This window comes from Elephantulus edwardii, unplaced genomic scaffold (assembly GCF_000299155.1).
Source record: "Elephantulus edwardii isolate Elephantulus edwardi_28Jun2011 unplaced genomic scaffold, EleEdw1.0 scaffold00019, whole genome shotgun sequence".
NCBI classification, from domain to species: Eukaryota; Metazoa; Chordata; class Mammalia; order Macroscelidea; family Macroscelididae; genus Elephantulus; species Elephantulus edwardii.
Genome location: NW_006399769.1, coordinates 1,109,716 through 1,133,548, shown reverse-complemented (window position 1 = coordinate 1,133,548; position 23,833 = coordinate 1,109,716). Strand labels below are relative to the sequence as shown.

The 23,833-nt window shown below is 38.7% G+C and overlaps 2 protein-coding genes across 2 annotated transcripts in view; both read left to right on the top strand.

Moving 5' to 3' along the window:
- Positions 1-21,285, top strand: part of LOC102875597 (NFU1 iron-sulfur cluster scaffold homolog, mitochondrial-like) — a 37,892-nt gene extending 16,607 nt beyond the window's left edge. The window contains exons 3-6 of the mRNA XM_006882292.1: positions 5,023-5,089; positions 12,949-13,063; positions 19,859-19,919; positions 21,102-21,285. Of these exons, the coding sequence (XP_006882354.1) occupies positions 5,023-5,089; positions 12,949-13,063; positions 19,859-19,919; positions 21,102-21,285 (427 nt within the window). The remainder of the gene's footprint in view (positions 1-5,022; positions 5,090-12,948; positions 13,064-19,858; positions 19,920-21,101) is intronic.
- Positions 21,286-23,458: 2,173 nt separating this feature from the next.
- On the top strand, positions 23,459-23,629 carry LOC102875186 (cytochrome b-c1 complex subunit 10-like). The gene has a single exon (XM_006882291.1). It carries the CDS (start codon positions 23,459-23,461, stop codon positions 23,627-23,629), a length of 171 nt encoding a protein of 56 aa, XP_006882353.1.
- The last annotated feature ends 204 nt before the right edge of the window (positions 23,630-23,833 follow it).

The window sequence follows — 23,833 nt, the reverse complement described above, 5'->3', positions numbered from 1 at the left end:
TCATTAAAATTAATAAAATAAAAAAAGAAGAAATGTACCTGTTTTAGAAAACTTTGAGCAAATCCTTTATATGTTTGAATACAAAATTATAATTACAAATGTTTTACTTACAATTATATAATACATGGTTATTTTTAAACCTTAACTTTCTGTTTCAATAAACTGTGCCATTGTAAAAAAATTAAAAGTTCCTATCTCTCTACATCTTCTCAACATTTATTACTTGCTGTTCTTGAAACTTTACCTCTTCTTCTGAGATGAGATGGTATCTCATTGTGGTTTTGATTTGCATTTCTCTTATTGCCGGTAATTTGAGTATTTCCTCATGTGTCTGTTGGCCATCCAAATGTCTTCCTCTGTGAAAGGTCTTTGCATATCTTTTGCCCATTTTGTTATTGTTACCAGTCTTTTTCTTGTGGGGGCCCTGGAAGGATTTTGTAAACTTTTGTTATGAGACTCTTGTCTGAAATAATATTGCCAAATGTTTTTTTCTCTGTCAGTAGGCTTTCTTTTCACTCTGTTGGAAAATGTTTTTATGCACACAGGGATTTAATCTTTAGAAGGTTCCATTTATCATTTTTTCCCCTCTTCTTGTTGTGTATTTTTTGCTTTATTTGTCATCCTTTTTATACCATGAGCTAAGCCTTCTAGGCTTGGTTCTACTTTGTCATTTATGATCATTATGGTTTTGGTCTCTGATCCACCTTGAGTTGATAATTTTGTATGGCGGGAGATGTGGATCCTATTTTAGCTTTCTGCAGGTAACAGTCCAGTTTTGCCAGCACCTTTTGTTGAAGAAGTTGCCATTTCCCCATTTGATAGGTTTTGTTTCCTTGTCGAATGTCATAGATATCTGGGTTAATTTCTGGGTTCTCAATTCTAGTACATTGGTCTGTGTGCCTTTCATTGTACCAGTACCATACTGGTTTTGTTATTACAGCTGTATCAAGATTGGAGGATGACTCATGAACAAACTACAATATGCAGATGATACAACTTTGCTTTCTGCAACTGAAGAAGACCTGAAGCATTTGCTTCAGAGGGTCAAGAACTGTAGTCTTCAATATGGATTGAAGGTAAACATCAAAAAAACAGTTTCTTACCACAGGGCCAACTGGGAGCACCATGATAGATGGAGAAGAGATTGATATTGTTAACAATTACAGCTTACTGGGCTCTATAGTTAACACTCTTAACACCAGCAGTCAGGAAATCAAAAGACAAATTGCACTGGAAAAATCTGTGTTCAGGGACCTCTCCAGAGTGCTGAGAAACAGCGATGTCAGTCTAGAGACTCAAGTATGCCTAATCCAAGTCATGGTCTTCATAATTACTTGTTATGCTTCAGAGAGCTGGACAATGACTAAGGATGACAGAAGAATTGATGTCTTTGAGGTATGGTGCTGGAGAAGAGTCTTGAACATACCATGGACTTCCAAGAAAACAAGTAGGTCTGTTTTGGAGAAGGTGAAACCAAGTTTCTCCTTGGAGGCTAGGATTTTGAAGCTCCATCTCATTTGGGCACGTGGCCAGAAGAGACTGGTCCTTGGAGAAAGGCATTATGCTTGGAAGGGTGGAGGGACATCCCAGGAGAGGAAGACCCTGGATGAGATGAATTGATAGAATAACTTGGGCAATGAGGATTGATGTGTTGGAATTAGTGAGACCAGCTCCGGACAGGGAAAGGTTCAGAGCTGCTGTACATAGGGTTGTATTATGGGTCACAGGTGACTCGATGGCACATAAAAACAATAATAATAAATTTTGAGCTCAGGGAGTGCTATGCCTTCATTCTTGTTTTTCAGAAGTGCTTTGCTTATTTGAGGTCTCTTTTTTCTCCATATAAACTTGTCGATTGCCTTTTTCTATCTCTTTGAAAAAAAAAATTTGTTGTCTGTATTGAGATTGCCTTAAACATGTAGATTGCAACATTTTCCAACAGAGTTAAAAGAATACCTGTTGACTGGGGTAAAAAACATTTGGCAATACCATTTCAGACAAGAATCTTATATCAGAAATTTACAGAATCCTGCAAGACCTCCATAAAAATAAGACTGATAACCCAGTTACAAACTGTGCAAGACATGGGAAGACTTTTCACAGAGGAAGACATTTGGATGGCCAGCAGACACATGAGGAAATACTCAAAATCACTGGCAATAAGAGAGATGCAAATCAAAACCACAGTGAGATACTATCTCTCCTCATTAGCAGAGGTAAAGTTTAACAGGACAGCAAATAGTAAATGTTGGAGAAGATACTGTTGGTGGGATTATAAAATGGTGTAACCACTCTGGAAGGCAGTTTGGTGTTTCCTCAAAAGAGCTGAACATAGAAATTCTATATGACCCAGCTATTCCACTGTTTGGAATCTATTCCGAGAAAATTAGAAATGAGACACAAACAGAGATTTGTACACCAACGTTCATGGCAGCATTATTCACTGTTGCAAGAACATGGAAATAGCCCAGATGTCCAACCACAATCAAATAGATTGAGAAATTATAGTACATTCACACAATGGAATACTACTCAGTGTGCAGGACTAATGATTTTGGAAATCACTACCTAACTTGGGAGAGACTGAAGAGCGTTATGCTAAGTGAACAAACTCATTCCCATACAGACAATTACTGTATAAGACATTATTGTATAAAAAGAAGGATAACTACTAGTAAAACGTGTATGAGGATCCAAGGGGTGGAGGATAGGAGCAGAGTGATGAGGATGGGCAGAGGATAATCATAGGGTTATATAATTTGATGGGTAGAGGGAGGGATGGTTAAAGGAAATGGAAACGACCCGGTGTGAAAAATAATATATAAGAGCTTTTTAATTAAACCAGTATAAAATAAAAGCATAATGTTTCATAAGTTAAAATCTTTACCACTGGGCCAGTAGCCAACATAATGGAACATCATGATAGGTGGAAAAAGGATTGAAACTGTCTGTGATTTCATCCTTCTTAAATCCACATCAACACTTGGACTTGAGCAGTTAGGCGATAAGGACATATATTTTTTTTAAAATTTTATTATTGGTGTGTGTGCGTGTACCGTCAAATCAGATCTGACGGGTACAGGAGGAGATTCCTGGCAGAGCATCTGGTGGATTCGAACCGTGCTCCTCTGGGATTGCAGTGTAGCTTCTTGCCACTAGGCCACCAGAGCTCCCAGATAAGGACACATATTGCACTGTCTGCTATCGGGAACCTCTTGAGAATACTGAAGAGCAGTGATGTCATTTTGAAAACTAACATGCACCTGATTCTAGCAATATTCTTTTCAATTATTTGCTATGCTGTTGAGAGCTAGAGAGTGAATGACAGAAGAATTGATGTCTTTGAGTTGTGTTGGAGAAGAGTACTGAATATCCCATGGACTGCCAAAAGAACAAACAGATATGTCTTGGAAAAGGTACAACCAGAGTGTTCCTTGGAAGCAAGGATGTTGAAGCTCCATCTCTCATACTTTGCACATGTTTCTGGGAGAGGCTATTCCTTGGAAAGGGATATCATGCTTGGAAACGTGGAGAGTCAGCAAAAGAGAGGAAGACCCTCAACAAGGTGGATTGGCATGGGAACTGTAGCAATGAGCTCAGTTATATCTGAAATGATGAGGATGGCACAGGCTAGGATAAAGATTCAGGTCTGCTCATAGGGTTGATATAAGTTGTACTTGACAACAACAAAGCATAATGCTTCAGGAGTTTCTATCTCTGCTCTTTGTCTTCCGTCTTCCTTCTTCCCTGCCAACACCCCACCCTGTCTGTCCTGTTCCTCCATACCCCCTTGGAGCTTCTAGTGGAATACAGCTGCCAAAGAGGCATGGTCTTTGAGTTACTGTACCAAGTGTGGTAAGCAAAGGAACAATTGAGAAAGAAAACTGCATTTTAGAACCTTTGTTTCAAATAATTAAAATCTTTCACTTGGAGATTTTTTAAAAATTAGCTATGTTGAGGTATAATTTATATGCAGTAAACCTCACCAATTTTAAGTATACAATTCAATGCTTTTTGACAAAATTAGTTGTTTGAGCACTACCTTAAGAAAAAGTGGCAATACTAGAAAGACCCTTTATATCCCTTTGAGTTCAGTCTTCTCCGGTTTTACTCCTTTTCCTGGTAACTATTGAACTACTGTTATAATAGTTTTACCTTTTCTTGAATTTCATGTAAATGGAACCAGTCTTTTGAGTCTGACTTCTTTCACTTGGCATAATACTTCTGCCAGTCATTTTTAGTTTTATGCTACTGTTCCATTTTATTGCTGAGTAGTAATACATTGTAAGGGTACTCAGTTGGCCTAGTGGCAGGAAGCTGTGTTTGCAATCCTGAAGGCACATGGTTCTAATCCACTAGCTTCTGTGCGGGAGAAAAATGGAGAATCTCCTCCTGTTCCATTAACTGCCTCTGAAAACACACCAAAGGGTCTGTGATGGATCGGTTCTGACTCTGCTGTACATAACAACAATAATACATTATATAGACATACCACAGTCTGTTGAATCATTATTCATACTGATGAATTTTTTAAGGATGTTTTTGTATTATTTTGGGGTTCTTTTGTAATTGAAATTAAAGTGGCTATAAGAGATTTATGTAAAAATCTCTGTGGCAGCGAGCCCTGGTGGTTAGTGGCAAGAAGCTGCACTGCAATCCCAGAGGTATGTGGTTTGAATCCACCTATGCTCTGCTGGAGAAGGAGAGACAATCTCCTTCGGTACCAGTCAGATCCGATTTGACAGTACACACACGAAAGATCTTAAAAAAAAAATCATATCTCTGTGGAACATGAGATCTTTAGTCTCTTGTGTAAATGAATAAATAAGAATGACCTTACTGTGGTACAGAGTAAGAAAACAAGATTGGCAGTGAGTTGATAATTGTTAAAGCAAGTGATACATGGTATCACCATGGTATATGGAAGATGTTCTTTTACTTTTTTTGCTACTGTTGTGTATGTTTAAACTTTTTTATAATAAAATATTTTAATGTTTATTTTTTTATTTTCTTTCTTCACAGGCAGTTATTCAGGATTGAAGGAGTAAAAAGTGTCTTCTTTGGACCAGATTTCATCACTGTCACAAAGGTAAACATAATCATATAAAATAAGAATCAATGAATTCTCTAGGGTTGTGGGTTCTTTTCCCCATCTGGTCCTCTTGATTAGAATTTTCATTCTTACATTATTTTACACATAGTTGTTAATAACCGTTTCAAGTGATGTCTACTTCTCACATTTCTCAGTTGTTTAATACAATTTTCAAGTTGGAATCAAGTATACTCAAGAACCTAATTTTTAAAAAGAAAACAACTTGAGATTCAGAGTTAAATACAGTGTCCATTACCACTCGATGGTACACAGCAACAACGAGCATTATTTTTACTAATTCTAAACTGATAATGTGAAAGGAAAAGAGATGTTTAACCAATAGAATGAATATGCATTGTCTTTAAGAGTGGGCACTTCACACCATGACACCTGACATATTTCCACCACTTACAGTAACACTGCAGAGCTCCACAGAGAAGAGTAATGGACTGTGTAGCTCTGTGGTGCTTAATTAGTTTTTTAAGCCAAAATATAAAACTAAATATGCTACATATCGCAGTAATCCACACTAGAAAAACTGTTCGTCTATGAGTCTACTAGATTAATGAATACTTAAGTTGAATACTTAGTTTTTCCTCCTAAAGTGCTCTCCTTTAAAAAATAAAGAATGAAACATACTGCCTTTTTTATTTACTGTGTAGCCTTAAGTTTTTGTTGGTAGTTGCCATTGAGTCGAGTACAAGTCATAGCAACTCTGTGAATAACCAATCTGACCACTACCCTATCCTGTGCCATCCTCACAATTTCTAACACCCACCCTCAAAGCCATTCCTGTAGTTCTCTCTTTCACTGCCTCTCCACCTTCCCAAGCCTGATGTCCCTCTCTAAGGAATAACCTCTCCTAACAACATACCCAAAGATATGTGAGATGAAACTTCATCATCTTTGCTTCCAAGGAACACTTTGGCTGCATCTTCTCCAAGGTACAGTTTTTTGTTCTTTTGGTAGTCCATGGGTTCTTCAACACTCTCCTTGAACTCCATAGTTCAAAGGTATCAGTAGTTCTTCTATCATTCTTAGTCATTGTACAACTCTTGGATGCATAACAAGTGACTGAAAAGACCGTGGCCTGGAGGAAATGGCAATGGAAAAGGAACAAGATCTTTTGAAGTTGTTAGGATGATGGGCTGAACACCAACCAAAATTCCTGGAAGAAATGAGATTTGGCCCGTACATGAAATGTTGTGAAGGGTTTTCATCTCCAGCACTTCGGGATAGAAAGAAAGAGTTCGAAAAATGTGGCTTGGAGGAGATAAAAAATGATTTTCTGAGCACTGTCTTCCAAGTGAAGAAGAAAATGATGGAAGAAAGTGCCCAGAGGGAGCCTGTGAGTCACAGGCTGTTTCAACGAGTCCCGCAGCAGTTCTGCCAGGAGGTCTACAGAGATGGCTTTCAGAGAATGTACTCGGAGCCCTGTGATCCAAAATATGGAGTTGGCATATATTTCACCAAGAACCTAAAAATATCTAGTAGACCAGATCAAGAAAACTGCCTCCACAGATACGCTGATCTACATATTTGAGGCTGAAGTACTCACAGGGTCCTTCTGCCAGGGTTGTCAATTAAACATTGTCCCCCCAGCATTGAGCCCTGGCACCATAGACAGCCATGACAGTGTGGTTGACAACGTCTCCAGCCCTGAGACCTTTGTTATTTTTAGTGGCACACAAGCTATGCCCGTGTATCTGTGGACATGCACCCAGAATACTGTAGCCACAGAACTGCTCATCAGAACAAATGACACTATCCCCATGGTCATCAAGGGAGAGATAATCAACAGACAGTTCTGTTGACTAACCCACATATTATGTAACAACTGATATGACTTTGCTTTAGAGAAACTAATCGAGAGAGTGGTTTAATTATATCAGATTTGTTATTTGCATAGGCTGATTGGGCTATTAAGAGACCAGTCATCTCCTAGCATCTTCGTGCCTTTATCCTTGCTTTAATCTCTAAGGGCTAGAATGGATAGTTTCAACAAAAGCGCCTTCAGTACCATTTCCTTTACCATAATCATAACAAAACAAAAAGTTTCATGTAATGCCGATTTTCTTTTTAAATATAGTCCAAGACTTATTTTTCAGAATAATGATTGTATAACAAAACAGGTCAGCAGGATGATTTTGTCTTTTCTAGAGAATCTTGTAAAGCATTTTAGATAGCAAAACAAAACACTTTTTTATTGGAAAATTCATCAGTGATAATGGGTGATGATTGCACATGATTGATGTAATTAGTATTACTAAATTGTACAGTGGGAAACTATGTTGAACTGGCAAATGTTAAATACATTTTTACAACAACAACAACAAAAAAAGACCGTGGCCTGAATCAGGTATACTTTTGTCCTCAAACTGACATCATTACTTCTCAGTAATTTAGAGTGGTCCCTTAACTACAGACTTTGCCTGTGCTGTAACTCTCCTGATCTCCTGATTGCTGGTACTAAGTGAATCTAAGTAAGATGAAATTATTAACAGTCTCAGTCCTTTCTCTGCCCATCTTGATGTTGCCTATTGGTCCAGTGGCAAGGATTTTTGTTTTCTTGACATTGATAATGCAGTCTATATTGTAGGCTGCAGTATTTAACCTTGCAGCATGTGCTTAAAGTCCTCCTCACTTTCAGGAAGCAAGGTTGTGTTATCTGCATAATAAAAGCTATTGATGAGTCTTCTTCCAATCCTGATGCCACATTTTTCTCCATAGAGTCCAATTTCTCGAATAATTTGCCCAGCCTATAGATTAAATTGTTGTAGTTAATGTGCCATCAAGTCACCTGCAACCCATCGCAACCCTGTGTGCAGCAGCTCTGAACCCTGCCCTGTCCTGAGCCAATCTTACTAATTCCGACACAACAACCCCTATCACCCCAGTAATTGTATCAATCCATCTCATCCAGAGTCTTCCTCTCCTGTGCTGTCCCTCCACGCTTCCAAGCATGATGTCCTTCTCCAAAGACCGGTTGCTCCTGGCCTCATACCCAAAGTATGTGAGACGGAGCTTAAAAATCCTAGACTCCAGGGAGAAACTTGGTTTCACCCTCTTTAAGACAGACCTATTTGTTTTTTGGGGAGCTCTGGTGGCCTAGTGGTAAGAGGCTACACTGCAATCCCAGAGGCGCACAGTTCGAATCCACCAGATGCTCTGCCGGGGAAGGAGGGACAATATCCTCCTGTACCAGTCAGATCTGATTTGACGGTACACACAAATAATAACATTAAAAAAAAAAAAGACCTATTTGTTTTCTTGGCAGTCCATAGATTAAATAGACACCTTACAAAAGTTGGAAACTATGTAAAAGGAAGAGTAGTTGCAAAGTATGGACATGGTGACAGAAATGTAGCCGGCGTTGTTGTTTGTTGTTATTATGTGCCGTCGTCGAGTCACTTGCGACTCATAGCGACCCTATGTACAACAGCCCTAAACTCTGCTCTGTTCTGTGCCAGTCGCACTGTCTCTGACACTCCCTTCCCAATTATCCCAGTCACTGAATCAATCCACCTCATAGAGGGCCTTCCTCTCCTGTGCTGTCCCTCCACCCTCCCAAGCATGATGTCCTTCTCCAAGGACCTGTCTCTCCTCACAGCATGTCCAAAGTATGTTAGATGGAGCCTCAGAATCCTTGCCTCCTAGGAGCCACCCGGTTTAGCCCTCTCCAGGACAAATCTGTTTGTTTTCCTAGCAGTCCATGGTATTCTCAATACTCTTCTCCAGCACCACAGCTCAAAGGCATCAACTCTCCTTCTATCCTCCTTGGTCATTGTCCAACTCTCTGATGCATAACAAGTGATTGCGAAGACCATGGCCTGTATCAGACGCACCTTAGTCTCCAGAGAGACAGTAGAATGATTAAATTTTATACATTCAAAGATTTATTCATAATTAGATACCTTTTTAAAAAAATACCAACAGTGACTGTACACATGGTTTTCACCAGATGGACTGCATAGGAATAAAATTGTTTACATCTGTGGAAGAAATTGTTGGAAAAGCTCAATATCAGCAGTCAACACTAGACCAGGTGCTCACTGTGGAACAGATCATCAATTACTCATGTGCAAGTTCAAATTGAAGCTGAAGAAAGAAGTCCATGACAACCAAGATAAAGATCTTGAGTCTATCACACTGGAGTTTAAGAATCATCTTAAGAATAGGTTTGAAGCATTGAACACCACTGATTGAACACTAGATGAGTTGTGGGAGGAGATTAAAGACATCATCCATGAAGAGAGCAAAAGGTCATTAAAAATAGAACAAAGAAAAGACCAAAGCAGATGTCAGAAGTTGTTTTTGTTATTATGTGCCATCAAGTCACCTGCGACTCATAGCAACCCTATAAACAACAGCCCTCAACCCTGCTCTATTCTGTGCCAATCTCACTGTCTCCAATGCACTTACTCTCATTATCCCGGTCACTGAATCAATCCATCTCACCAAGGGTCTTCCTCTCCTGCGCTGCCCCTCCATCCTCCCAAGCATGACGTCCCTCTCTAACAACTGGTTTTTCCTTGCAACATGTGCAAAGTATGTAAGACAAAGCTTCAGAATCCTTGCCTCCAAGGAGCAGCATGATTTCAACCTCACTAGTACGAACCTGTTTGTTCTCTTAGCAGTCGTGGCATTTTCAATACTCTTCTCTAAAACTACAGCTCAAAGGCATCAATTCTCCTTCTAACATTCCTACTCATTGTCCAGCTCTCTGATGCATAGCAAGTGATTTCAAAGACCATGGCCTGTATCAGACACACCTTAGTCTCCAGAGTGACATCATTGCTCTTCAGTACTTTGGAGTGGTCTCTGACTGTAGACTTTCCCAATGTAATATGTCTTTTAATTTCCTGGCTGCTGGTACCAAGAGTGTTGATTGTGGAGCCAAGTAAACAAAAGCTGTTAACAATCTCAATCTCTTCATTATCATAATGCTGCCAAACGGCCCAGTGGTAAGAATCTTTATTTTCTTGATATTGATCTTCAATCCGTATTGAAGGCTGCAGTTCTTAACCTTCTGCAGCAAGCACTTCAGGTCATTCTCAGTTTCAGCAAGCAGGGTTGTGTTACCTGCATAACGCATATTATTGATGAGTCTTCTTCCAATCCTTATACCACATTTCTCCTCATAGAGCCCAGCCTTCCTGATGATCTGTTCTGTATCAATATTGAAAAGGTATAGAGATAAGACATATTCCTGGCATACATCTTTCCCAGTTTTGAACCATGCAGTGTTTCCTTGCTCTATTATGACGACTGCTTCCTGGTCCAAGTATAGGTTTTGCATGAACATGATCCAGTGTTCTGGGATTCCCATTCTTCTCAGAATTAGCCAGTTTGTTGTGGTCCATACAGTCCGATGCCTTTGCATAGTCAATGAAACACAGACATTTCTCAGGTACTCCCTGTTTTCAGCCAAGATCCATCTAAAGTTATTAAGCCCAGAAAGCTTGAGATATAAGTTGTAATTTCAAGGGCTGGATAGTGGGAGATAGGTGTTGAATGGAATAGATGGGAGTAGAAGGGAATGCTGGTGGAGCAGGGAAATGGGTGTGTCAAGACACAGGTGTCAAGGGTGAGGACAACACTGAAACTGTTGGTTACTTTTACAATTGGGAAGATATCTTTCATCTGCTCTTTTCTCTAAAATGTTTTCTGTCAGATACTGTTCTAAATCTGAGCATTCAGAATTAAGACAGACCAGGAAGAAGGGTTGGCCATCCACTTCTGAAATAACAGGCCTTTGAAAATCCTATGTACAATAGACACACTTGGTCTAATAGATAGGACAACTGAGGTGGAGCCCTCAAGAATGGAAACACAAAGGAGGAGGAACAGTTGTAAGCAGATACTAGTGATTGGAACATGGTATGTGAGAACCATGAATATAGAAAAAATAGTTACTGTAACGGAAGAAATGGAACATGTAAATATTGACATACTTGATATTGGCGAGATGAGATGGCATGGGACATTTTGAGTCAGATGATCTACTATGCTGCAGATGAAAAGGTGAGGAAAAGTGATGTTGCTTTCGTAGTTAAAAAGTCATTTCCAGATCTGTCTTGAAATACAATTTTGTGAGTGACAGGATAATATCCATATGAGGAAGTCCAGTGAATACTACTATCATTCAGATATATACACCAACAATCTGAGTCAAAGAAGAGGAAATAGAAGATTTCTACCAACTTTTACAGTCAGAGATCAATCAAACATGCCATCAAGATGCATTAATAATAATGGGTGACTGGAATACAAAAGTTGGGAACAGAGGAAAAGGATCAGTAGTTGGGAAATATGGCCTTGGTGACAGAAATGAAACTGGAGATAGAATGATAGAATTTTGCACAGTTTATTCATTGTAGATACGTTTTATAAGAAACATAAATGCAGGCTATACACATGGATTTCACCTGATGCTAGGAGAGACCCTCAGAATTAGCCTGGAGTGTAGTGAAGCTAATACAAAGGAAAGAGATAATGAAATAAAAAAGCTGAACAAAAGATATCATTGGGCATGCTGCCTGGGAAGACAAAGGAAAACATTTGGTGGTACCGACAAAGGAGATTAATCAGAACTGACTTTGACAAGCACTGTGGCAATTGGACAATTAAAACAGACATTCGGATGGCAGGGAAGAAGAACAAACTGGGGAGGAGGGTGGAGAGAATGGTGCGGCAATGAAGGAGTGAAAGCCCAGAATCCCTGTGAATGTTCATTGAAACTAATAAAATTTAGTAATAATAATAATTAAAAAAAAAAAAGTCAGCTCTGACTCTTACAGTCCTGTGTATAATAGAAAAGCCACAGGTAAGGTATATCTGTTGTTTTTGTTTTATACTTGCACCATTGAGTTTCTTTAATATTATATAAGGTGAATTTTTTTAGTAGTTGTAAGATATTCTTTATAAATATTTCATCTAGTTCCTTCAAGAGAATTGGACTGTCTTTATTATCCTCTTTAAAGACAGAGCATCCATTCAATATTTCAGCTGTCTTCACATCATGAAAACATATTTTAAAATTCTTTTTATATCTTTGCACAGAATCTTTGGTACATAATAAAAGTTTCAAATGAATGAGTGAGTGAACGAATGAATGAAGAATATTTTAAGCTTATAATCAGACCCAAGAAGAGCTGAACTGAGAATTGACATATATTCCTTTTTTTTCCTTTGGTGAGAAATGTTTATATTTAGAATTAGCCAGCTTAACTCAATTTAGATAATCCCAATTTTTCTGGAATTTTTAGGATCCAAAGCATCATAGTAAGGAACAAGTTGAACATAGGCTTTCTTCTCTCCATCAGGCCTAATCACGGTGTTGACCCTGGCCTCATCAATGTCAGAGCTGCTTCACAGCTTGTTTGATCTGGTGGCTTGTTGATCTGACATCCACAATACATACAAATATGTTCTTCTTTCTTCTTCATGGTTGACTTAGTTGTTAGGAGAAACTTGCTGATAACATAGTGGTCAAACTTGTTTATCCTGAGGGTACTTTTCTGAGGATATTTGGGCTGCCTTTGGAGTCTCGGTGTCTTGGACTGCCAGAAGGTGGGTTATGTGTGGATCTTCTTTTTTTTTTTGGTAACTCTTGATAACCCTTCTCTCTGTCTGTCTTGGCCTTTAATGCCTTTGCTTTTAATTCAGTTTTGGGAGGGGCAAGGGATTCTTCTTTGTTTTCGGCACTATCTTTGTAAAAAGATAATGTGTTCTCTTTTAATGGGTATTCTTGCATAGTAGGATGCAGATAAGAAAAATGCTTCTTGAAAGACACGAGATGCTTTTATTTATTAATGCCTGTAAATAGAAATGTGTTTTTCTTCAAATATTCATAGGAAAGTGAAGAGTTAGACTGGAATTTACTGAAACCAGATATTTATGCAACAATTATGGACTTCTTTGCTTCTGGCTTACCTCTAGTTACTGAGGAAACATCTTCAGGAGAAGCAGGTAACATGTTGTGTGGTGGGTAATTATTATTTATCCTTTTTTAAAAAAGACTTTTTTATATTATTCACATTTGCTTTTGTTCCAGAATTCATAAGTACAGATTTTATAATTTAATTTACATAGCTCTGGGACCAATTTCAAAGTGGGAAAAAACACATCATATGTACTAATTATACCCATAATTTTTGTGGAAAAGTGGAATCTATCATATAAACTAAATGTGGTTATCAGATATTTCTTAAACATGCAGAAAATTACCAGCTCTTCACTCAAATTCACCAAATGTTAATGTTTTACCTTAGTTGCTTTAGACCTATTTTTATGTAAAATATCAAAGATAAAATCCCATATCCTCCATCACAGAGGTAAATAGAAGCTTTTGGTTTATTTAATATGCTTTTAAAAACATATGTACTTTTTTTTTAAGTCAAAAGGTTATAATCTAGATTAATAATAGAATACAGTCAAGACAGCTCCTGAACTATGCGCACAGGCACCCCAGTTTCAAGCCTTTAGGTCAGTGCTCCCAAGTTCTCTGTCCTGCCAATATTGGCTTCCCACCCCTAGTTGTCCAACAGAGTTCTCAGTTCTGCCAGTGTTGGCTCTCCCCCGCTCAGGTCCCATCTCATGTAAGGTCTCCAGTTTGGCCATACATGTTGCAGCCATGTAGCTGGAACAAGAAGGGTGTCCTACATTTTCTTGCTTCTTGCTTGCCAGAAGATGTGTTTCTGTAGCTAGAGCTGTTCAGTTTCTTGACAAGACTGGACAATCCCTTTGTAGATTAAGACTGAAAAATCCCCTTGTAAAAACATACTTTTAAGTCTCTGCAGAAAATATACAGTATTGATTTTTGTTCTTACGCTTTAAATAATTTGTGTTATACTACAATTTACCTTTTTCACTGAATATAATATTTTTAAATAGATGCATTTGGAAAAATGTAGATCTAGTCCTAAGTATGGGGTTGTTGTGAGTCGGAACCTACCCATACCTGACTCTCTACAACAGGTTTTCAGAAGCCATTGCCCATCCTTCTCCTGCAGAAAAGCTAATGGATTCATATCATGTGCCTCTAGGATGGCAGTGCAGCTTTTAACCACTAGGCCACCAGAGCCCTGGTTAAATGTGGGGTTGTTTTGTCCATCAAGTCACTTGTGATTCAGAGTGGCCCCTATGTACAGCAGCCCTGAACTCTATCCTGTGCCAAACTTACTGTCTCAGACACACCACCACTAAGTCAATCCATCTCAAGGGTCTTCCTTTCTTGCACTGCTGCCCTTCCACCCTTCCAAGCATGATGTCCCTCTCCAAGGACTCATACCTCCTTGCAACATGCCCAAAGTATGTCATATGAAGCCTCAGAATCCTTGCCTCCAAGGAGCAACCTGGTTTCGCCCTCTCTAGGACAAACTTGTTTGTTCTCCTTAAAGTCCATGGAATATTCAATACTCTTCTCCCATACCACAGTTCAAAGGCATCAATTTTCTTTCTATCATCTCTAGTCATTGTTCAGCTTTCTGATGTATAGCAAGTAATTGCGAAGACTGGATGGGGCACACCTTAGTCTCCAGACAGACATTGTTGCTCTTCAATATTCTGGAGAGGTCCTTGACAGCAAACTTTCCCAGTGCAATTCATCTTTTGGTTTTCTGGCTGCTGGTACCAAGAGTGTTGATTATGGAGCCACGCAAACTAAAGCTGTTAACAATCTTAATCTCTTTACTGTCATGATGCTGCCAATTGGCCCAGTGGTGAGAATCTTTGTTTTCTTGATATTGAGCTTCAATCCATATTGAAGGCTGCACTCCTTGACCTTCTGCAGCAAATATCTCAAGTCTTCCTCAGTTTCAGCAAGCAGGGTTGTGTCATTTGTATAACGCAGGTTGTTGATGAGTCACCTTCCAATCCTGATGTCACATTCCTCATCATAAAGTCCAGCTTCCCTGACGATCTGTTCTGCATATTGGTTGAAAAGGTATGGAGATAGGATGCATCCCCAGCCTATACCTTTCCTGATTTTGCACCATTCAGTGTTTCCTTGCTTTGTTCTGACAACTGCCTCCTGGTCCAAGTATAGCTCTCACATAAGCACAATCATGTGTTCTGGGATTCCCATTCTTCTCACATCAGCCACAGTTTGTTGTGATTCACACAGTCAAATGCCTTTGCATAGTCAGTGAAACACAGATAGACATTCCTCTGGTAATTTCTGCTTTCAGCTAAGATCCATCTAACACTGGCTATAATTTCCCTCGTATCACAACCTCTTCTAAACCAAGCCTGCATATCTGGCAGTTCTCTGTCAATGTGCTGGTCTGGTCATTTTCAGAAAATTTTTAGCAGGATCTTGCTTGCATGTGAAACTAGTAATATTGCTTGATAATTTCCACACTGTCGAATTACCTTTTGTCGGGATCCAGGTGGTTGTCCTCCAGATTAATTGGCACAACTGTGTGAACGTGTCCAGAGCAGCATCTGTTTGATGAAATATGTCAATTGGTATGTTGTCAGGTCCTGGAGCCTTGTTTTTTTCCCAGTTCCTACAGAACAGATCAAACTTCCTCCTTCATCACCCTTGCCTCTTGATCATATGTTGTTTCATTAAATTCTTCTGTGTCAGCCAATTCTTTTTGCTATAGTGACTCTGTATACTGCTTTCATTTTCTTTTGATGCTTCCTGGGTCATTCAGCATTCTGTCCATAGCATCCTTAAGTGTTAAAACTTGAAGCTTGAATGTGTTCTTCAGTTCCTTCATCTTAACAAATGTTGAGTGATTTTGATTTTTTTTTTCTTTGATTTTCCAACTCTTTGCACATTTCATCATTATATTTTGCTTTGTCTTCCTGTGCTGCCTTCTGAAATTTTATGTTCTGCTCCTTAACATCTTGATTTCTTCCCTTTGATTTGGCTTCTTGTTCTAGTGCAATATTCAGAGTCACTTTTGACATCCATTTTGGCCTTTTCTTCTTCCTCCTCTTTGTAATGACCTTTTGCATTCTTCCTGGGTGATATCCTTGATGTCATCCTACAGCTCAAATGGTTTTCACTCTTTAGTATTCAAAGCCTCAAACCTGTACCTGAGATGGCCTTTATATATTCAAGAGGGATAAACTCAAGGTCAAATTTTGATTCTTGTGGATTTTATTTTCTTTAGCTTTAATTTGAACTTGCATGAGTAGTTGATGATCTGTTCCACAGTCAGCACCTGGCCTAGTTTTCAGAGCTGATTTTGAGCTGCTTAGTGACTTTTCCCACAGATACAGTCAATCTGACTCCTGTGTAGGCCATCAGGTGAAGTCCATGTGTATAGTTTGCCATTTGTGTTTCTTACAAAAAATATTTGCAATAAATAAATCCTTGATTGCACATTCATTTTCTAACCTCATTTCTGTAACCCAGTTCCTCTTTTCCATACTACTGATCCTTCTTGCTTGTTCCCAGCTTTTTTGCATTCCAATCACCTATTATTACTATGTATCTTGATTGCATGTTTGGTTGATTTCTGGTTGCAACAGTTGGTATAGGCCATCTATTTTCTGATCTTTGGCTCTGGTTATTGGTGCCTAAATTTGAATGATAGTGGTGTTAACAGGTCTTTCTTGTATGTGTATGGATATTACCCTGTCACTTACAGCATTGTATTTCAAGATGGATCTCGAAATGCCATGGTAATCACAGGTGTTCTCCAAGGTCATGACAGTTGTTGCCCTTCCCCAAGGTTGTAGTACCCCTAGTTCCAAACACAGAAGTATGGGGTGGAGGGGATGGAAAGTTCATGCAAGGCTGCAGCAGTTCCGGCTGGCCCTATTTCTGTTTTCCTCTTTCTTTCTTGGACCCTCATAGCTGTGTTCCCTTTGTTCTCTGGGCTTCTCATTTGTCAAAAGGAACTTGTAATTCCGAATTTTTCTTTGTTTGTTTAGTTTTAGGTGATATTTCTCAATGTCCTTTTGCCTATTGTATACCTAAACATGAACTGTTTGGGCATGTGCCCTGGATTTTAGAAGGATTAATTTCCCATCACATCATTTTTTCAACACATCATTAACTTCACATGAGATCTTGGTTCTTTTCTAGATAATACAAAAACTGGGGCTTGACTTCCATGTCAATTTGACTTATTTTGGCTGCATAAACTGGCCAAATCTTCCATTGTATATAAAGAAGGTGGTCACAGGTCATGATAGTAACCTGCAGAACTTTCCTTGGCTACTTCAGACTCTTCTAATTAAGAATGTTGTGAAACTAACAGAAAAGGACTGTGTGCATTCCTTCCATCTTCTTTTAATGCTTCCTCTGTCACTCTAAATTTTGTCAGTGATCCTTCAGTGTTGTAACTTGAGTCTTGAGTTTGTTCAGGTTGTTTTTCAGTTTAAGCAAGTGCTGAGTGTGGTTTTTCCATTTTGGTTTTCTAATTCCAACTCCTGGGACATTTTATGAAAATATTTTGTTTTGTCTTCTTAGCTGCCCTTTGAAATCTTCTTCTCAGCTTTTTTACCTCAGCATTCCTTCCCCTTTGTGATGACTTTATGAAAAAGCACAATGTCATTATAAAGCCAGTGGAGAAAGAAAAGACCAAAATAAATGTCAGCAGAGACCCTGGAACTGGCATTGCATTGGATTTTTCTAGTGTTATTGTTGTTAGGTACCATCAAATCGATTATGACTTAAGGTTGCTAAGATTGAGATACACCTGACTCAAGCAGGGTTATTTTCAATTGCTTCATATACATTTACAAGTTATAGGAAATTCGTGAATAAGGAAAATCAAAGGAGAATTGATACCATTGAATTGTGGTGTAGGCAAAGAATATTGAATATTCTGGGCACTTTCAGAAAAGACAAACACATATATCTTGAGATAGTACAACCAAAGTATTCCTTAGAAGCAAGGATAGTAAGACTTGATCTCACATACTTGAGGCATGTTATCAGGAAGGCCCAGTCCTTGGAAACAGTTGAGCGTTCATGAAATACTTCATTCTTGAAACGATATAGAGTTAGCAAAAGAGAATAAGACCTTCCTTACAAAAAAGGAGCACAGTGATTGCAATGATGGGCTTAAGTACAGCAGAGATTATGAGGATGGTGAAATATTGGGTAGAATTTCATTTTGTTAAGCCTGAGGTTGCTGTGATTAGGAGCCAACCTGACAACAGTAAACAATGATAATTGATAACTGTAAATGTTGACTGTAAAAACTGTATATTTATGGTAGCTGTGAATCTCTATACACATAACACATGTAGTCATTTTCAGAAGATACACTTTATCTCTAGATTGTTGTTATGTGCCATCAAGTCGATTATGACTCACAGCAACCCTAAGAGCTATAGCTCTGAACCTTGCGCCATCCTGAGCAAACCCCACCGCCTCTGACACATCTGCCCCCATTGCCATCGTCACTGTGTCAATCCATCTCATCCAGGGTTTTCCTCTCCTGTGCTCACTCTCCACCCTTCCAAGAATCTTGTCCTTTTCCAAGGATTGGTCCCTACTGGCATTTCTAGATATATACCCTAAAATATTTTTGTAAATGTGTACATGACAACATATAAAAGAAGTATGCTCATGAAAATATTGTTTTACTACAGTTTCACTTAAAAACAATGAGCCAGATCTAGAAATAATGTTAAACAATACAAAAGAAAATGTTAAATGAAAAGGGAAATTGCAGGATGGTATATACCATTATAATTATTACATCTATGTAAAATTTTAATCGTACAGTTAAAAAGTAAAAAAAAAATAATAGTTATATGTAATTCTTGATGGGTACATAACTAAAATTGTTATAACGTGTTAGTAGAGTAATTAACTACATCTATCAAAATTGAAATAATGACAAACCTAAAACAACTGGCCAAATAATACAAAGTTTACTGTGCACTTATTGTAAAAATTGAGGTGTGTCTGTTTGTGCTCATATTACAAGACCAGTTTTTTGGTTGTGAGAGTATTAGAGGTTTTTATCTCCAAGTTTTAATGACAGTCCAGACAATTTCTGTGTAAAAATGGAGGTGAGTTTGTTTGTGCCCCTATTAAAAGACCAGTTTGTTGTTTGTGAGACTATTAGTGGTTTTTATCACAAAGTTTTCATGACAATCCAGATATTTCTGTTTTCTCTGGATTTTCAGTCCTTGAGAATAATGAAAGTATAAACAAATTTACTGGCTGAAACTTTAAAACTCTTAATATGATTTGATGTGTTCCCATTTTTATTAGCAAATACTAATTTAATCAGTGATCTCTTAATTTTTCTTCAAAAGATTCAAATAAATGTTCTTTCCATTTCCTCCATACCAGCATGTCACCATATGTTGTTGTGTGTACCGTGTAATCAGAACTGACCCATAGCTGACCCTTTGGTGGGTTTTCAGAAGCAGTTAATTTCATGGGAGAAGATTTCCCATTTTTCTCCCAGAGCAGCTGGTGGCTTCAAATCACATGCTTTCCGGATTGCAGCACAGCTTCTTGCCATTAGGCCATTAGCTTCCTATATATTTATGTTTTTAATGAACTGTGTGATGAAAATCTTCTTGTTTTAATACTTGCATTTGCATGAAAGGGAACTCTAATGGCTTAGTGGTAAGGAGTTGCACTACAGACCAAAGGGATGTTCCAGTTCACCAGCTTCTCTGTGGGAGAAAGATGAACAGTCTTTTCCCATGATTTACTACCTCTGAAAACCTGCTAAATGTTTAGCTGGGGATTGGTTCTGACTTAACAGTGCATAACAACAATATTTGTACGAATATAAAATTTCTACAGTTGAAATTATTTATGATTGTTTTTAGGATCTGAAGAAGATGATGAAGTTGTGGCAATGATTAAGGAATTACTAGACACTCGAATAAGGTATGTGCTAATTTCTGCCTGAAATGAAATGCTGCAGAGACCATTTTTGGTCTTTTTGGTCAAAATTAATAGAGTTCTTAGAGAAGTAACAGGTTATAGTTCAGGATAAAGAAGTAAGGATACAGTTCTTCAGACAGGACAGTGTCTTAAGTATACCTGTAAAGCCCCTTGACCCTCAGCTTCATGAGGTTCTGCCTCGTACCTCTGGGTCAGTGTTGCAAAACTATTTTTGTCCTGCCGATTATAATGCCTATTCCCCCATCCCTCCACCAGTAAACCAACATCAGGCCCTAGACTCTAGCTCTGTGGAGTAGCAGTTCTAGTGCAGCTCTGTCAGTCTCTTGTTCTATGCCGTCTCTGCTGCAAGTGGTTGTCTGTTCTGGTTTCTGTCTAATACAGGAATCTGCAGCTTTTTTTCTTGATGTTATAAAGATTTCCTATTTTTCATGCAGTGGCCTTTTTCATGATATCAATATACTTTTGGTTTCTTTTGTGATAGTGTATTTATTGTGGTAGTGGTTTAGTGCTGTTGAGTCGACTATGACTCATATTGACTCTCTGAACAATGGATCTGAACCTTGCCTTATCTTGTGACATCCTCATGATCTGTTGATATACTAGAGCCCATTGTTAGTTACTGTTTCAATCCATCTTGTTGATGGTCTTCTTTTCGCCAACCTTCCCCCTTTCTAAAACATGATATCTTTTTCCAAGGACTGGCTTCTCCAGACACAATGCCTGATGTATGTAAGTGAAGTTTCATCACCTTTGTCTCTGAGGAGCACAGCACCCTGGTTATACTTTGTCCAAGACATATATCTTTATTCTTTCAGCAATCCATGTGATATTCAGTACTCTTTTCTAATACAACAACTCAAAAGCATTCATTCTTCTTCTGTCATCCTTATTCATTGTCTAGCTTTCAGATGCATAGCAAGTAGATGCCTTTGACACAAATAGATATATACTTTGGCAGTTTAGAAGACTAAAATTCAAATTCACATTGCCAGGTCTAGGGGAAGGCTTTGTCATTCTAGGAGAAATGTTCTTATCTCCTCTCACCATCTGTTGGTCCAGCATTTTTTGGTAATTTCTCTGTGCTTTGGCATAAGTCTTCTTCTGAACTTTACTAAAATGTTTTAAATGAAAGCTTCTGCTCTTTTACATATATTATTACTACAGGCCAACTGTGCAGGAAGACGGAGGAGACGTCATTTTTAAAGGCTTTGAAGATGGTATCGTACAGCTGAAGCTTCAAGGTTCTTGTACCAGCTGTCCCAGTTCAATTATTACCCTGAAAAATGGAATTCAGAACATGCTACAGTTTTATATTCCAGAAGTAGAAGGTGTGGAACAGGTATGCTAATATGACTAAGGCAATTATTTGAAAAGAAAAATTACTTCTCTTTTTTTATTGTACTTCATCAGACCTGCAGGCTCTCTATTTTAGAATATTCTATTCAGTGTCTACCATGTGGAATTTTATAGGTAGTACTTCATTTTGTCTTTTTGGATTTTCCCTCCCATCTGTTAACAATATAACATAGAAAGTAAAACCTTTCTTGTTTAATACAAGAGGAAACTGAAAATTGGAATTATATGCCACTAGAATAGTAGAAAAATTCTTAAAGTCAGGATTAATAATATCCTTCAATTTTATAGACTTGATTTAGAAGTGAAAGAGAGCACTTTTGTGAACTTGTTAAACATTGAGGCAAGAAGCTCATCCACAAATCACATTTTGATATTCAGTAAAAGAGTATATACTGAGTAGGGTTAAAGAACTTAGGTCATTTCATCATTGTCGATGACTCCCTGCAGTGATTCTTAAACAAAAGTCAGACTCTAAGGGAAAGAGTTTATCAAGGAGGAAAAAAAATACAAAAATCAGAAATTTAAAAAAGCTCCTTAAGTAATAATGTTCTGTCAAAGAAGAGAGCCTTTCTCCTCAGCTTCTTTGAGAATCTTGTTTAATTTGCTGCAGTGGAGGGTGAGATGCATGTTGCTGTAATGTTTCTTGTTTTATTGTTGTGGGGAGCTTTGGTGGCTTAGAGGTGAGGAATGTGCTGCCAACACAGTTACTGCCTTTGAAAATCCACTGGAAGGTCAGCTGTGAGTCAGGTTCAACTCTAAGAGTACATAACTAGAACAACATAGGAATGCTTGGCTCTTTATAGTTTGCTCTAATAGATATAGCACTTGTCTGTCAGTGTGCACTATTGGAGAGACTTGCAGGTAGTTGTGATACTGGAAGCTGTGCCATCAGTATTTCAAATACTAGCAGGGGCACCCACGGTGAACAATTTTCTGCAGAGCTTCCAGACTTAAGACAAACTAAGAAGCAGGCTTGGCCATCCACTTCTGAAAAAACAGGTCTGTGAAAATTATATGAACAACAGAGGGATATTGGGAAATAGAGTACCTGAAGTAGCATCCCTCAGATTAGAAGACACTACAAAATGAGAATAATTGCAAACATCCATTAATAATTGGAACATGGAATGTATCAAGTATGAATCCAGAGATACTGACAGTTGTAAAAAATGAGGAACATATAAACATTAACATGTTAGGCATTAGTGAACTTCAAATTTAAATTGGCTACTTTAAATTTAGTGAACTTTAAATTAAATTTAAATTGGCTACTTTAAATTAGGCAGTCTTATGATATATTATGCCTACATGGCAAATTGATTGCCGTACAGCGGCCACTTGTGGCTGCTATGAGGCTGAACACTGTGACGCTGATGTGCCAGATGCGTTAATGGCTGGTTACCCAATGCGGACAGAGAGTGGGGTGGAGCTCCCCGATTGAAACAAGCTTGGAAGAAGGAGTGGCATCCACTTCCTTAATAGCTTGCCTCTGGAAACCCTGTGAACCTGAAGAGAGGAAGAAAGGCTCCCAAGCATCGAGGACTCTCCTTCATAGAGTCGCTATGAGTCGCCTGTGATTTGATGGCACTTAACAACAATAACAACAACATGGCAAATTGAAGAGGAATGGTGTCACATTCATAGTGCAAAAGAATATCTATCTTAGAGTACAGTGCCGTGATTGAAAAAGATGCTATCTGTATCTATAAAAGGCAAGACTTGTTAAAAAACAAGCTTTCAAAAATACACAAACAGGGGAGCTCTGGTGGCCTAGTGGCAAGAAGCTGTACTGCAATCCCAAAGGTACACGGTTCGAATCCACCAGATGCTCTGCCGGAGAAGGATGGACAATTTCCTCCTGTACCAGTCAGATCTGATTTGATGGTACATGCACAAAAAATAATAAAATAAAATTAACAATTAAAACAAACAAACAAAAATACACAAACCAAAAAAAATGAAGAAATTGGGAACTTCCAGCAGCTTTTGTAGTCTGAAGTTGATCAAAATTGCAATCACAAAAAAAAAATTGCAATCACAGTATATTAATAATAATTGGAGACTGGATGTAAAAGTTGGAAATAAAGAAGGACTGGCTCCTGCGCTTGCGTACTGCGTCCAGGTCGTAGTGACAGGGTGACCCTGAGCGTGCCGCCGGCATCATGATGCTGACCAGGTTCCTAGGCCCTCGTTATCGGGAGCTGGCCAAGTACTGGCTACCCACTGTGGGCATGTGGGGCGCCGTGGGCTCCGTGGGGCTGGTGTGGGCCACTGACTGGAGGCTGATCCTGGATTGGGTGCCCTACATCAATGGCAAGTTCAAGAAGGACGATTGATAGAGCTGCCCTCGGTCATCTCCTGTGGTATTTGGTGGTGCTGGCTGCTCCCACCTCAGTGCCCACATCTGGAATGGCCGGAGCCCTCAGATGGACGTCAGGGAACCCCACAACGTGGCTTAAAGACTTTATGCTCCTCAAGTGGCTGTGATGTATTTCTGCGCAGAGCATTAAATCACATCTGCAACTACCCAAAAAAAAAAA

Excerpts from the sequence above, each read along its gene's own strand:
- LOC102875186 (XM_006882291.1), top strand. The coding sequence starts at position 23,459 with ATGCTGACCAGGTTCCTAGGCCCTCGTTATCGGGAGCTGGCCAAGTAC.